Source organism: Sander vitreus, chromosome 6, assembly GCF_031162955.1.
Source record: "Sander vitreus isolate 19-12246 chromosome 6, sanVit1, whole genome shotgun sequence".
In the NCBI taxonomy this organism is placed as follows: Eukaryota; Metazoa; Chordata; class Actinopteri; order Perciformes; family Percidae; genus Sander; species Sander vitreus.
Window position 1 is genome coordinate 30,282,551 of NC_135860.1, and position 14,050 is coordinate 30,296,600.

The window sequence follows — 14,050 nt, forward strand, 5'->3', positions numbered from 1 at the left end:
TTAACTACAATAGCAAACTTCATATAAAGTAGATAAACTAATTCTATCTCGACCAGCTACAATAATTACATTCTGCTTACACATTGTTGAAACAGTATAAACAATATAATAATGTCATACACTCAGTAACTCGTCTATTAGGTACACTACGCTAAAGATAATGTCTCATACAACAGTACGGCAATACATTCTAACTTCATTAAGGTTATAATGTTGCGTTTTTTTGAAAACTGTTAAAGAGAGGTGTTGATTCCACTGTATGATAATGTTGGAGTAAGTATAATATATCAGGATTTTGAATGCAGAACGTTTACCTGTAATGGAGTATAGAGGTGTGAATCTTCACTGATCTCCTGATTCGATTACGTTTATCGTGTCAGAGATTCGACATCTCGATGCGTCAGATACATTTTTCTATTAAAAGCCATATAGGATATTTAATTCATAGCTTTTCAAGCTTCAAAAACCAAAACATTCTGCAGTGCTCTAATACTAAATCAATTGGATACATAAAACTACAGCACTGAACACATGACACTTCCTGAATGTGCAAAACATACCAGAATATGTAAACAGAAATGTTGTTAGGCAGACATTACATTGTAAACAGAAATAATCGATTATGGCCCGGCCGATTATTTGATTAATTCCAACACCTCTAATGGAGTATTTTCTTACACTTTTACATAAGCAAATGTGTGAGTACTACTAGTGAACCAGTGAATGTGTCCATCAGCACCATGGACAGCGACATGTGGCTGCTTGCAGCTTCTCATGATCAGAGAACATGGTGTGAACTGAGGCAGCACGCTTCATATGACCTTCATACGGTACAGTGGTGTGGTAGCAGCATGACAGGAACCAAGCTTGGCTGTAGAGTAGCTTTATTAACCCTTCATATCCCTTACCCATCCACAACCTCCATCTAGCTCATCTAGCTCTCGTCAGCTCCCAGCTCTCGCGATGAGAGAGGCAGGAGCAGGGTTGGTAATACTGCGTCACTTGTGACTCAGAGAAGGGGGCGGGGCGGGGTGAGACCTCTAAATACATGAATAAAAATCATTTTAAATCCACTAGGAACAACGCCGTCCAACGACCCGGGTTGAAGTGCGCATCGCCGGGGTTTGCAGGCTGACGGTTGGCCGCAGCAGAGAGGAAGCACCCAGCAGGGGAGAAGGAGAAGGAAGAACCGCTGTACTAGGTGGTGGGGGGGGGGCTATCCATCCAGGACCTGATGTTCCCCTGCACGCCCCGCTGAAACACAAGGACCTGTCGGACTGGTGGTGGTGAGGATTATCCAGGAGGCTGGAGGAAGGAAGACAGGGAGGGGGGAGGCAACAACGAGCATCATCCGGAGGGGAGTGTTTTGTCAGGGAGGGCTGACCGACATAAGGCGGAACAGTAATAAACTGATCGAAAATAAAAGGAAAAGCCCAAAAACCTGGAGTAGGATTTTGCAGTTGGATATTTCAGCCTATAGACTGTAATGTTTAAAGGATACTGGTCTCCAGGGAGGCAAGTCAGTTCATGATTGTTCCAGAAACGCATGCCGAGCCAACACAACTGACTGAGGATCAGCCGATTCCAGTATTGTTATGCAACTCAAATCATTTGCAATTCTATAGAAAGTGTCCTATATCTTTGCCAGTGCTGTGTTTCTGTGGTGCTTTCGAGGGCAGCTGGGATTACTGAAGCGGGTCGTTCGTTTCGGTGCGTGAGTGTGTGTAGGGGGGGGGGGGGGGGTAGGACCATAGTGGACGCTTGATAGTCGAGGTTGGACTCCACGGAGAGAAGATGTCGGGTCAGACGCTGACGGATCGCATCGCCGCGGCGCAGTACAGCCTGACGGGATCCGAGGTCGCCCGAGCTGTGTGTAAAGCCACCACACATGAACAGACAGCTCCAAAGAAAAAGCACCTAGAATGTGAGTTATCTATCTATCTATCTATCTATCTATCTATCTATCTATCTATCTATCTCTGTCTATTTATGTGTCCTTTCGACCCTCCATCCATCCTCTTCATGTACAACTAGGCCAAGCACAATGATGGTTGCCTCCCCCCATCCATTCCTCCAGTGTGTGTGTTATATGTGCTGGCGGGGCATCAGCCACAGTACGTGTTCACATGTACACACACACACACACACACACACACACACACACACACACACACACACACACACACACACACACACACTGCTTGAGGCAATGCATTACTTTAATTTAGACCTTAATTGAACAAACCAAACCTATTACCTAATTACAGCAAGGCTTCTTCCCACATTGTGTCGTCAGATGAGCACCAGGATAGAACCAGAAGGAAGCCACAGAGCCTTAAACCAGGCACTTAAGCCCTACTGACTAGGGACTGTCTCCACCATGTTGCTCCAGTGCTTGCATTGCCAGCTCTATCTCCACAGGGCTGTGGAGTAACGTCTGGCTACACCACAGATACATTCTAGGATAGGAGAAAAAAAAACCCGCTCTGGGTTGTTTGCATTTCTTTAAACCAATCACAATCGACTTGGTTCCGCAGCGACGGTGGCTCTGCAAAATAGTCTCGCCGATGGTCTTGGTGGAACATTTGCACCCCGCTAAAGAAAACGCCACATCCAATCTTTTACAAGTTTACTGTTGACACAATACAGTAACGTGATGTATTTAAATGAGCTGATACATGTTTAAACCTAATTTGTTCTTACCAGTGTATCTCTGTGTGTACTTCGTCCACAGCAATCCCCCCCCCCAATGGGTCCCAAAGTGTCCCAGTTAGAGATGCCGGAAACATATTCTTTGTAAATCTTTACAATCGTTCACCGAAAGAACCAAGCAGGCCTGCACCATCTTAATTTTCTTTTAAACTTTTCAGCATGTAGCTTGCTAGCTCGTTGTTTTCCGTAGCGAAGGGTTTTCGAGTGGATGTGGAGGACTATAAAGCATTTGGAAAGAGCTTAATGCAAACATAAAGCGTAGATATGCAGCATTTCGTATTGCAGTCATTATCCCCGGTGAACATCCATATATAAACTTGATTCAGATGTGAAAAGAATGATGCGCAAACCTACAAATTACTGTATATGACAGTGGACACAATAAAAGTGATGTTTAGGAAGATGAATAGCACCAGGGGCCTCAACAATGTCTGGGTGCTAGGAGGGGCTAGAGGCACATGAACGCAGCATCCCTCCCAATGCTTCTGGATCTGGGATTTAGATTTTCTAATAGCTTTTTGGTGTATGCATAGATGTCCCTGGACATTTTAATTATGTTCCAGGCTTTACATTGGCCTCATACACTCAGTAAGACCCCACCACAACTTATCACTTTATTTGACGTTGATTTATATCTTGTAGGATTATACCAAGGACCTTTGGTAATCAATTTGTGAAAATCAGGCTAAAAAAGGCTAATGAGTAGCCCTCAACCTTAAGAAAACAGGAGAGTTAGCTTAGTTTATCGTAACTTTAAGCTAGCAGCGTTTAGTCAGCTTAGTTAGAACATAAAAAAGTGCGAAACGATGGGATGGATTTGGATGATAACACTTAGGGTAGTGATAAAGGGGGAAAAATGAATTCATGGTGGCATCCATAGAAGAAATGAAGATGGAGAAACTCTGAAATGTGAACCTGAAAGACACACAGTGCACACATAGTGAGTTAGGAGGTCTTCCCAGTCATGTAATAATATATATGACAGATTTTGTATACTAATATAATACTATATATATATATATATATATATATATATATATATATATATATATATATATAGGTTACTGTCCAGGTGACTCTCTTACACCTGACATGCATTGTTACACCGCATGATAAGAGCCATCCTAGTGCCATACCTTCATCATTTCTTCAGTCTATAATCTTAAGAGATGGCCGCAAGTTCAAGTTGGCAAACTGAAAACCCAGCGGGAGAAATCAATCCGCCTGTCTGTGCGTGCCCAGACTAAAAAATAAAAGTGAATGATGAACGGTGTTAAATCATCGCACAGCAAAGTGGAAAGCTCGCCCACTTGCCAAAGTTTGTGTCAGCACTTTGTTGTGGTGCAGAGGAAGCGCTGAAAGAAGTTTTTTTTTTTTTTTTTCTCTTTGTGAGAATGTGTAACTTTCAAATGAATAAACACAAACTAAATGCTACTAAGGGAACTGTTGAATGCATGCGCAAAAAGACACTCTGCTTCTGTAAATGCCACTTGTGGCCACAGTGGCTGCCGCTCAACCAATGTTTTCGCAGTCTTGCTTTAAACCTAAATACGGAGAGGAAACGCCAAAGTAAAACTATGAATTTTACACGATTACCATCTGATTCAAACCCGCTGGTCGGCTTGGTCTTCATCCCTTTTGATCGAAATTACTGTACCGTGTATGCAGTAGATTGTAAGACTTCAGAATTTGTTGGTCACATTTAGGTTTTAATGCCAAAACAGACAAAATCTTACTTACAATATCAAACTTTCTGCTGCTAGGGGTCTCTCAACCAAAACAATGGATGGTAAACACAGACTTTTGATAACGTTAGGAAGTTGCGTGGAATTATGGGAGTTGTAGTTTTTATTGTTAAACACCATCGCTGGTTAGAATGCATTCAAGTCTATTCACGTTACGTTCAGTAACGTTTATTCATGTCATTTTAATAAAATAGCTGCATTTTCCCCAACATAGTTACGTTTTTCTTGATTCGATCTGTATTGCTAGCTGACCAGTTAGCTAGTGAGCCAGCAAGCTAACATTAGCCAGCAGCTAAAACCACACTATCACAATATATTTCACATGTCAATGTCACCTTTTGGATGGTTTCAACACCGCGGCGGACAGGGTTTGTTGTAACGCTAGCTAGCTACTCAACCAGGCTGAGAGACGGGTGTGGGTGGGGATTGCCGGGGGGGAATCTCCGGGACGGCGAGGACGTTCGATGGCCGTTGTGCAGCAGCAGAACATCTCCAAGCTGCCAGGAATGATCTCATCATCTGGGTGCCTGTGTTTTGACGGAAGTTACGAGGAACTGGAGGCTGAAAGGTTATATGACGCCACTGACGGGCGAAAACGTCCCGTGTCAGAAATAAAATTTGACATTTGGTGGAAACATTTGGGATAGTGTAAGTACACAACTCTAAAAAAATATATAACATAGGCATGGTCGTTTTTAGACATTTTAATGCAGAAATGTTACATATTGTACCTTTAAGCCAAAAATCCATGGACATCTTGAATTAAATGCATTTTTTGTTCTCAGTTTAAGCAGAGTAGAGGTTTGTTTGGTAAATTCATTGAACCACTTGGGCTCGCCCAAATATGTGAAAGGTGAATTAACGTCACATTGGGCCAACTGCCTCAGAGATATCGTCTGACGTTGTATTTAGGTTCCTCCACAGCCGACATTTACCGTGAGTACAGTGACCACTAGCTATGGGTTCAGTGAAAGCTGTTGCCATAGAACATTGTCAGGATCCTCCACAGTATCAACAACATCACTATCTTCCCCATGTCTGTCCTATCCTGTTACACATAGAGGAGATTTACATCCACCATTCCCCCTTCAACAAAAAAGATCCTTACTAACTACATTATTCATTATAGCCATCGTGCTAACCATACGTGTTCTTTTTCCTGACAGTTCTTGTATTACACAATATCCATATTGATAACTCTGCATTTACAAATCATCATTTTTCCTTAACCAATCCACTGACATAATCAGTCATCTTTATAATTAGCCTCTTATTCCACTTCAAAGATCTTCCCATCGCGCTAATGTCATCTTCCGTGAACATCTCTGCTGTTTGCACATAAGCAGTATATCAACCTGGTATATTTGGCTCCTGCTCCTGGACATTCTGACTTCTATTAAAGTTATTTGCATATTTGTAATTATATTAAGATGTTGGAAAGATATTACCGATTGCCCTCTTACTTATTCAGTTCTTGTTTTATTCCATTTTTTCGGGGTTTCTGGCTGTAATCGAAACATGTGACAGTAGCAGATCAATTAAGATGGCTGAAAGATATATCTTATCGGCCTTTTTTTGGTCACTCCCCAAGGGTGCTCCACTGATCACTTTAGACATCCGTAAAATAATGTAGTATATCATGCATAAGATATCCATGAACCTAACTACAACATTTCCAAACACCACAACAATTAAGAGGATTCATTTCTTCCATTATTTTAATTCCTAAATCTAGGCAGGTCTTGACAGATATGTGTCCATGGTCTAAAAATAATCTCTTATGGATTTTTCCACTGACAACCTAATGTGTACTGGGCTGTTTCTCAGCCTAACTAGTGACATCCAGAGAGCAGCAGGGCAGTAAGCTCATCATGCTGTGACCCCACAGCCCCAGACAGAGAAAGAGAGAAAAGCTGAGAAAATCAATGAGCTTTTTAGACTTATTAAGGTCCCTCAGCTTCCAAAGGCACCATAAATAGATATCAAAACAGTCAGGTATAAACAGACACATTGTTTTTAACGTGTGCGGAATGTCTCAAGGCTTGTATTTATTTTGCAGGCAGCTCTAAGTTAGGTTAGTTTGTTTTATGAACCTATAACTGTAAAGCAGTTAGAGACGGTTTCCTTACGGTTCAAGATAGTGGACTGTGACCAAATGGTTTGTGTCTTCAGGCCACTAACAGCTGACTTGTGAAAGTAATTTCAGTGATAGCACAATAGCAGCATGTGTCGCTAGAACACACACATTTGCATTTATTTTAAGAGCGTGACAGATGCCTGCGATACAGATCGGAAGTCCTCTTAAAAGATTGGAGCTCAGGCAGCAGCTCAGATTGCCTGACACCCCACATGGTCTGAGTGTGTCTTACAGAAGACTCTTGATAGCTTACTGGCTGCATGTGTGTGCCTGTGTGTGTGTGTGCATGTACGACTTCACATACACAGAGTTGCACATGTATGCCACATGCTGTTGGCGGCTTTCCAGAAAAAGAGGGACTTGAATGAGGATGCAATTGAGTATCTTTTATGTTGAGATAGGAGCAGGGCCATGCAGCTGTGAGTCAATGGGCTCAAGTTTTCAAGGCATTAGGATAATTACGGTGCACAAAGAAGACCGTTTTTGTCAGTGACACAAAATCTGAAAGCTTAAAGGGTAACTTCAGTATTTTCTAACCTGGTCCCTATTTTTTACGACTAATGGGGAGCTTATTCCCCGGAGCCCTTATGTTTTTTGTCGCCCAGCAGTTTTCCTTGGATTAGGGTGGCACCTAAATCATGGTTGCAGCTGTCGCCGTGGTCCTGCTCCGCGCCCTGCTATGCCCTGCTATGCCCTGCTATGCCCTGCTACACCCTGCTACGCTCTGCAGTGCCCTGCTATGCCCTGTAACGACCCTGCAGTGCCCTGCTATATCATGAACTACTACAACTACTATTTCTGTAGTTGTGACAGTTTTATTGTGACTATTATTGCCACTGTTCATCACACCCCCAACTGGTACTGTCAGACACCACCCACCAAGAGCCTGGGTCTGTCCCAGGTTTCTCCCTAAAAGGAGTTTTTCCTCGCCACTGTTGCACTAAATGCTTGCTCTTAGGGGAATTACTAGAATTGTTGGGTCTTTGTAAATTATGGAGTGTGGTCTAGACCTACTCTATCTGTAAAGTGTCTCAAGATAATTCTTGTTATGATTTGATACGATAAATAAAATTGAATTGAATTAATGTGAACAACATTTTTTTTTATAAAACAACAAGAAGAAGCTACAATGTAACATTGATGGGCAATTGTGAACCTTCAGTTTACGTCCACTAAAAGTGCTTGTATTACCACTTATTGGCTCAGATTATTGTTTTAAGTGTCAGCATTATGGAAAGGATCCCTACAGAGAAACAGCCCCCAAATCGCTATCGCCAAACCCATAACACTCATTAAATTGGGGATAGTCAGGAAAAATACTTCCCTTTTTCTAACTCAAGAGTTAGCTTTTGAATGATCTCGGTGCAGTAGTGTGGTGGACACAGTCGTATGCCTGGGTTCAAAATGGAGTGAGGAACACAAACCATGTTCACTGACAATGATTGATATGTGAAGAATCAGACGCTACTGTTAGAAATATTACAAATTATACATTATAAAGTGATCACAGAGCAAGCTAACAAGGTAAATGCATCATTTTCTGGCGACAGAGACTGTAGCACAATATGTTATTCTAGCCTCCTTTACCCAGTTACATGTCACACACTCCATCAGGGCTGCGTTTAGGACACTGCAGTAGTTCTGTCCATCTAGATAGATGGAACTAGGTGAATTACACAAATCTGGCAAATGCATCTAAAAGATGCCCACATTTTCCACTTAATTATACTACTACTGCTGCTGCAGGACAGCAGAGATATGTACTGCTTGATTTCTAACCTAAAACAGCAGCTGCCAAATGATTATGTTTTGTTTTTACTTCCACCGTGAGGCAACTGAATGTGCGACAAGCACTGTTTCTGTTTGTTTCCTGACTCAGAAATAGGGGCTTAAAATGAATACTTGAAGGCTTCATTTTTTCTAGTTTGGTCAGGATAGCAACTGAGCTGCTTCTCTCAGTGTGAACCCAAAGGCCCAGAGCATGGATCAGAGGACATGTAGGGTATCTACGGCCCAGAGGGACACAGCTAGAGAACTAGTGTAACAGAGTTTGAATGTCTACCAAATGAAGATGGCTCTGTTTCTTCTTTTACTACTAATAGCCTCCATCTCCATCTACTGCTACTCACGTTGCCCTATCCTCTTAATACTCCTGCTGTTAAGAAAGTTAGGACAGATTTATAGCTTGAAGGTTTTCAAAAATGTATGCCATCGTTTGTCGTACTTTGCTCTTCTTTACATCCACTCAACGTTTACACCAAGATTTATCACAATGACCTTGTTTCTGATTAGCCTTCATGGCTGAGATTCTATCCGTGCATGTTGCAAGAATTGAGCGTCACAGTGAGCTCAGTGGTTAGCACTGTCGCCTCACAGCAAGTTGGCACTGCTGAGTACTGTGTTCGATCCCCTGTCCGGGTGGGGAGTTTGCATGTTTGCGCCCTGTCTTTGCGTGGATTTCCTCTGGTGTCCTCCCATAATGTACAGTATGTTAGGTAAGTCCTCCTGTCAGTGCCATGGATGTATAATAAGAACTTGATACAGCGTTCAATGGTGGAGCCCCATTCAGTCCTATAAAAGTTGCTCAGTGAAGCATGATCGAGCCAAATATTACTCAGACGATCGGCACCGCTTCATAGACCATTAGAGACCTCCGCCGGCCGAGACGGCTACTTCTGGTTTAGCGCTCCGCTAGTCTAGCATTTTCAGACTTCTCTCCACAGTGCTGCGGAGGAGGGTCTGGCTAGTCCACACAACATTCCAGGATAGGAGAAAAACATGCTCTGATTTATTGGCATTTTTTAAACCAATCACAATTGTCTTGGACAGCGCTAAGCGCCGTACGGAGCAATATCGCCTCTGCTAAATAGCCTCGGGAAGGAACTTGTTTTGGTGGAACGTGTACGTTCAAAAGCAGTTTTAGTTGTGCAACAGAAAACTCAGATTGGACAGATAGTCTAGCTAGCTGTCTGGATTTACCCTGCAGAGATCTGAGGAGCAGTTAACCATAGTCCTCACAAATCCACCGGAGGTTAGAACCCCAACACAAAGAAAGAGGAAGGTAATGGACATCCGGCCAAAAATGTGGGACATCTGGTGGAATTTCCGGCGGCGCCGAAACTATCCTGGAGGTGGACCGTTGTTGATATAGACTAGCACTTCACTAACCTGAATGGGGATTAAATGATTTAATCATTAATGGAAATTTATGATAGTGAAGAGAGTCATTTTGTAGAAAAAAAATGCACTCACTGATTTACAGACGTCTCTTTCGCCATGTAAGTCTATTGGAAAAGGTCTTTTTGGGCCGGAGGGCATTGCGTGAAGGGCCGCTATATTCACTCTGCTTCCTGGGGGCCCGGTCAGTGCGCCATGACCAAAAGGCTGTGGCAAAAGACGAGTTGGTCCTCAACTGATTTTTTTGTGAATGACAATAAAGTAACCTTTAACCTTTATAATTATCACCAGCTCTTCTGCCGCCGTTAGTCACTCCAATTAACAGTTTTTCTAACACAAAGATGCCATCATACTCAGGTGTGTGTGTGTGTGTGTGTGTGGGGGGGGGGGCAGGAGGGTAAGCAGTGAGCAGGAGGGTACGTACACAGCGTGTAGCGTAACAGTCCCTGCTGTGCCGCTGCCCCAACATGAGTCACCATCAATGTGTTAGCACATTTGAGAGGCAGGCTGTCTCCCTCAAATGGGGTGAGTGGATGAGAGGGTGAGGGGGTCTGCAAAGTCCCATGTGTGTTAGCGCACATGTTAAGTGTATTAAGTCATTTTCCACAAGTCTCTATCTGATATTTGTATTGTTTTGCATACTTCATAGCCTACACCTGCACAGTTTGCACTTCCAGTACATTGAAATCAGGAAAGCCAATCCAGTCCAAAGCAAGATGTGCTTGACAGATATGTAGCTCAACATCTTTCAGTGTAACCCTTGCAAACACTTGGCTTCAAGTTTCAGTAGCTGTTGCCATTCGAAATATCCACTATTCTTAGCATCTCTTTTGTCATAAATTTGCTTTGAGATTGTGTTTTTGCGTCAGGTATTAAACAGTCAGATGTGTAGAAAGGATTTCATGTCTCCTGGCAAAAGTAGCTGAAGCCGTCGTGTCCATTGACTGTCATTCTGGAAAATACTGTGGCAGAAATAGCATTTAGACAGCCTGTCTTCACTCCTAGCATGAACAGAATATCAAAGTTAAAATACAGTTTTTACGTTTTCTTTGCATGCCTGAAATATGTCAGTAAAGGTGAGGCAAAGTTTTAAAGTGCTCATATTATGCTTTTTGGCTTTTTCCCTTTCCTTTATTGTGTTATATATATTTTTGTGCATGTTATAGGTTTACATTGTGAAAAAGCCCAAAGTCCCCCCCAAAGGGACTTACCATCTCCAACAGAAAACACTGTTCACAAACTGCTCCAAACAGCTCTATTGTAGTCCAGCCTTTACTTCAGAGACAAACGTGGTCACTTTGTAACACACGTTATAATGCTCGCCTAGCTGCTAGCGTGGCACGCCCTCATACATCCTTACCTAGCTACTGTCAGGACACGCCCTCATACTCTGCTTCTGACTGGCTAGTAGTCCTTACCTAGGTACTGTCAGGGCACGCCCTCATACTCTGCTTCTGACTGGCTAGTAGTCCTTACCTAGGTACTGTCAGGGCACGCCCTCATACTCTGCTTCTGACTGGCTAGTAGTCCTTCCTAGGTACTGTTAGGGCACGCCCTCATACTCTGCTTCTGACTGGCTAGTAGTCCTTACCTAGGTACTGTCAGGGCACACCCCTGCTTCTGACTGGCTAGTAGTCCTTACCTAGGTACTGTCAGGGCACGCCCTCATACTCTGCTTCTGACTGGCTAGTAGTCCTTACCTAGGTACTGTCAGGGCACGCCCTCATACTCTGCTTCTGACTGGCTAGTAGTCCTTACCTAGCTACTGTCAGGGCACGCCCTCATACTCTGCTTCTGACTGGCTAGTAGTCCTTACCTAGGGACTCTCAGGGCACGCCCCTGCTTCTGACTGGCTAGTAGTCCTTACCTAGCTACTGTCAGGGCACGCCCTCATACTCTGCTTCTGACTGGCTAGTAGTCCTTCCTAGGTACTGTTAGGGCACGCCCTCATACTCTGCTTCTGACTGGCTAGTAGTCCTTACCTAGGTACTGTCAGGGCACGCTCATACTCTGCTTCTGACTGGCTAGTAGTCCTTACCTAGGTACTGTCAGGGCACGCCCTCATACTCTGCTTCTGACTGGCTAGTAGTCCTTACCTAGGTACTGTCAGGGCACGCCCCTGCTTCTGACTGGCTAGTAGTCCTTACCTAGCTACTGTCAGGGCACGCCCTCATACTCTGCTTCTGACTGGCTAGTAGTCCTTCCTAGGTACTGTTAGGGCACGCCCTCATACTCTGCTTCTGACTGGCTAGTAGTTCTTACCTAGGTACTGTCAGGGCACGCCCCTGCTTCTGACTGGCTAGTAGTCCTTACCTAGCTACTGTCAGGGCACGCCCTCATACTCTGCTTCTGACTGGCTAGTAGTCCTTACCTAGCTACTGTCAGGGCACGCCCTCATACTCTGCTTCTGACTGGCTAGTAGTCCTTACCTAGCTACTGAGCATGTGTGACTCCAAACAAAGATGGAACAGAAGTGAGATGTCTCACTCTGTAGCTAAAACAGAGAGCTCAACACACAGGGTGAAAAGAGGAGCTGCAGCAATGTGCAGTACAACAAAAATATGGTGTTTTTTGAAAATTAAACCATGTAAACCTAATCTGATATAACCTCTAAATACAATCATGAACCTAAAAATGAGCATAATATGAGCACTTTAAAAAAGTGTAAGTGCTTGCTGACCTAATGCTGTCAGTGTGTATAATATATTCATTGAAACTGCTACTAGTTATTTTCCCTGCTGCTTCACAGTTACATTCTTTTGGGTTAGGACTTGTTTCCAGTGTTTTAACAGGCAGCGCTGGGACATCGTCAACACCTATATGACAGCTCACTGCTGGATAAAACACCCATCTTGTAGATCGACTTTGAGCATATCTCTATTTAATACCATTTGTCTTGTGTAAGAACACAAGCAATATCTTATGTCATGCACATTGTAGCATGTAGCATAAAACCCAGTCCCTCCAGAATTTTCGTTATAAAACCTAATTAAGTCTGAAATACAACATCACTGAGAAGCAATGTGTGTTTTCTGTAGCACTGAGTCATCCCTAAATTCTAAAGAATTCACAAAATCTTACAAATCTGTCCGCAACTGCGCTGGAAAAAAATAACAACGCATGTAGCACAGTTTAGTATGAGTCAGTATGAAGGAAGAGGAGACATGTTCAAAAGCATCTTCAGGCCTTTCTGTTCCTTCAATTGGTCCTCAAATGTTTCCCCTTTTCTGCCTTTTCTTCTCTATCTTTTAACCACCACTCCCACTCTGTTTCTCTCTCTGCCTTACTATTTTATAATGATACCGTGCTTGCCTAATGGCGAGTTGCAGTGAACAGAGGAATGTGAGAGGTGGCTTGGATGAGGGCTCAGCATGGACTGCAGTGCTGATCTCACAGCGGGTATCCGTGAAAAGCCCCAGAATGCCTCTCTAATGTCAAACACTGTGTGAGAGGTGGACGGTCCTACCGACAGTGTGTGTCCAGATTAATGAGCTGGGAACAGGATCTCCCACACAGCTGCTCTCAGACCACTATCTAAGCAGACGTTTTATATGGATTTGCTTCTCTTTTCTTTATACCTATTTTTTTTGCACTTAAATGGGCAGAGTGTACACGCTGAGGCTTCCCACATATACCCAGAATAAAATGTAGGCAAACAGTACTTTGTTGTAAGCAGCATCGCAGCCTTTTCAGCAGCTCAAACATTAAAGGGCCATGTGTACACCCAGGCCACATATCAATAATGCAGAGAGGCTCGGGTGTCAAGTGTCACAAAAAAGGGACCCCCCACTGACTGATTCACCAGATGCAAGGAACCCTGTGGGAACATTTGGATAGTTTTACAAAGTTTGGAATAGTTTTGAAAGTTATGCAGCTTCTCTGAGAAGGACTAATCAACCCCCTTATTGTGTTTGTGTACTATTCAATAACACAATTCCATTGGGGGGGGGGGGGCGCCTGGTTAGCTCACCTGGTAGAGCGGGCGCCCATATATAGAGATTTACTCGCTAAGGTTCAGGTAAGGCGTCTTCTTGTAAGGTCTCCGTTACTGTTCGTGTCTCGGTCAAGCTTTCCACTCTTGCACGATACATAAGCAGTTTATAGTGATACCAGTGATATACATACATGTAGAAATCCAAAGACAGACTTGGACAGTCAATTGGATTTTAGCAAACCTTTTGTTTTGATTTTCATGTAGCTTTATTGTCCTGCATCTGAAAATTCAAACAAGCAGGCAGGTGCTTTCTGACAAACTTCAGCTACTTATCCATGTGTTTCC

General features: G+C 43.3%; 1 protein-coding gene across 1 annotated transcript in view; it reads left to right on the forward strand.

Annotated features, from left to right (window-relative positions):
* The first annotated feature begins 1,761 nt into the window (after window positions 1-1,761).
* Window positions 1,762-14,050, forward strand: part of snap91a (synaptosome associated protein 91a) — a 59,951-nt gene continuing 47,662 nt past the window's right edge. Inside the window, exon 1 of the mRNA XM_078251944.1 lies at window positions 1,762-1,924. Coding sequence (XP_078108070.1) covers window positions 1,795-1,924 — 130 coding nt within the window. The 5' untranslated portion in view covers window positions 1,762-1,794. The remainder of the gene's footprint in view (window positions 1,925-14,050) is intronic.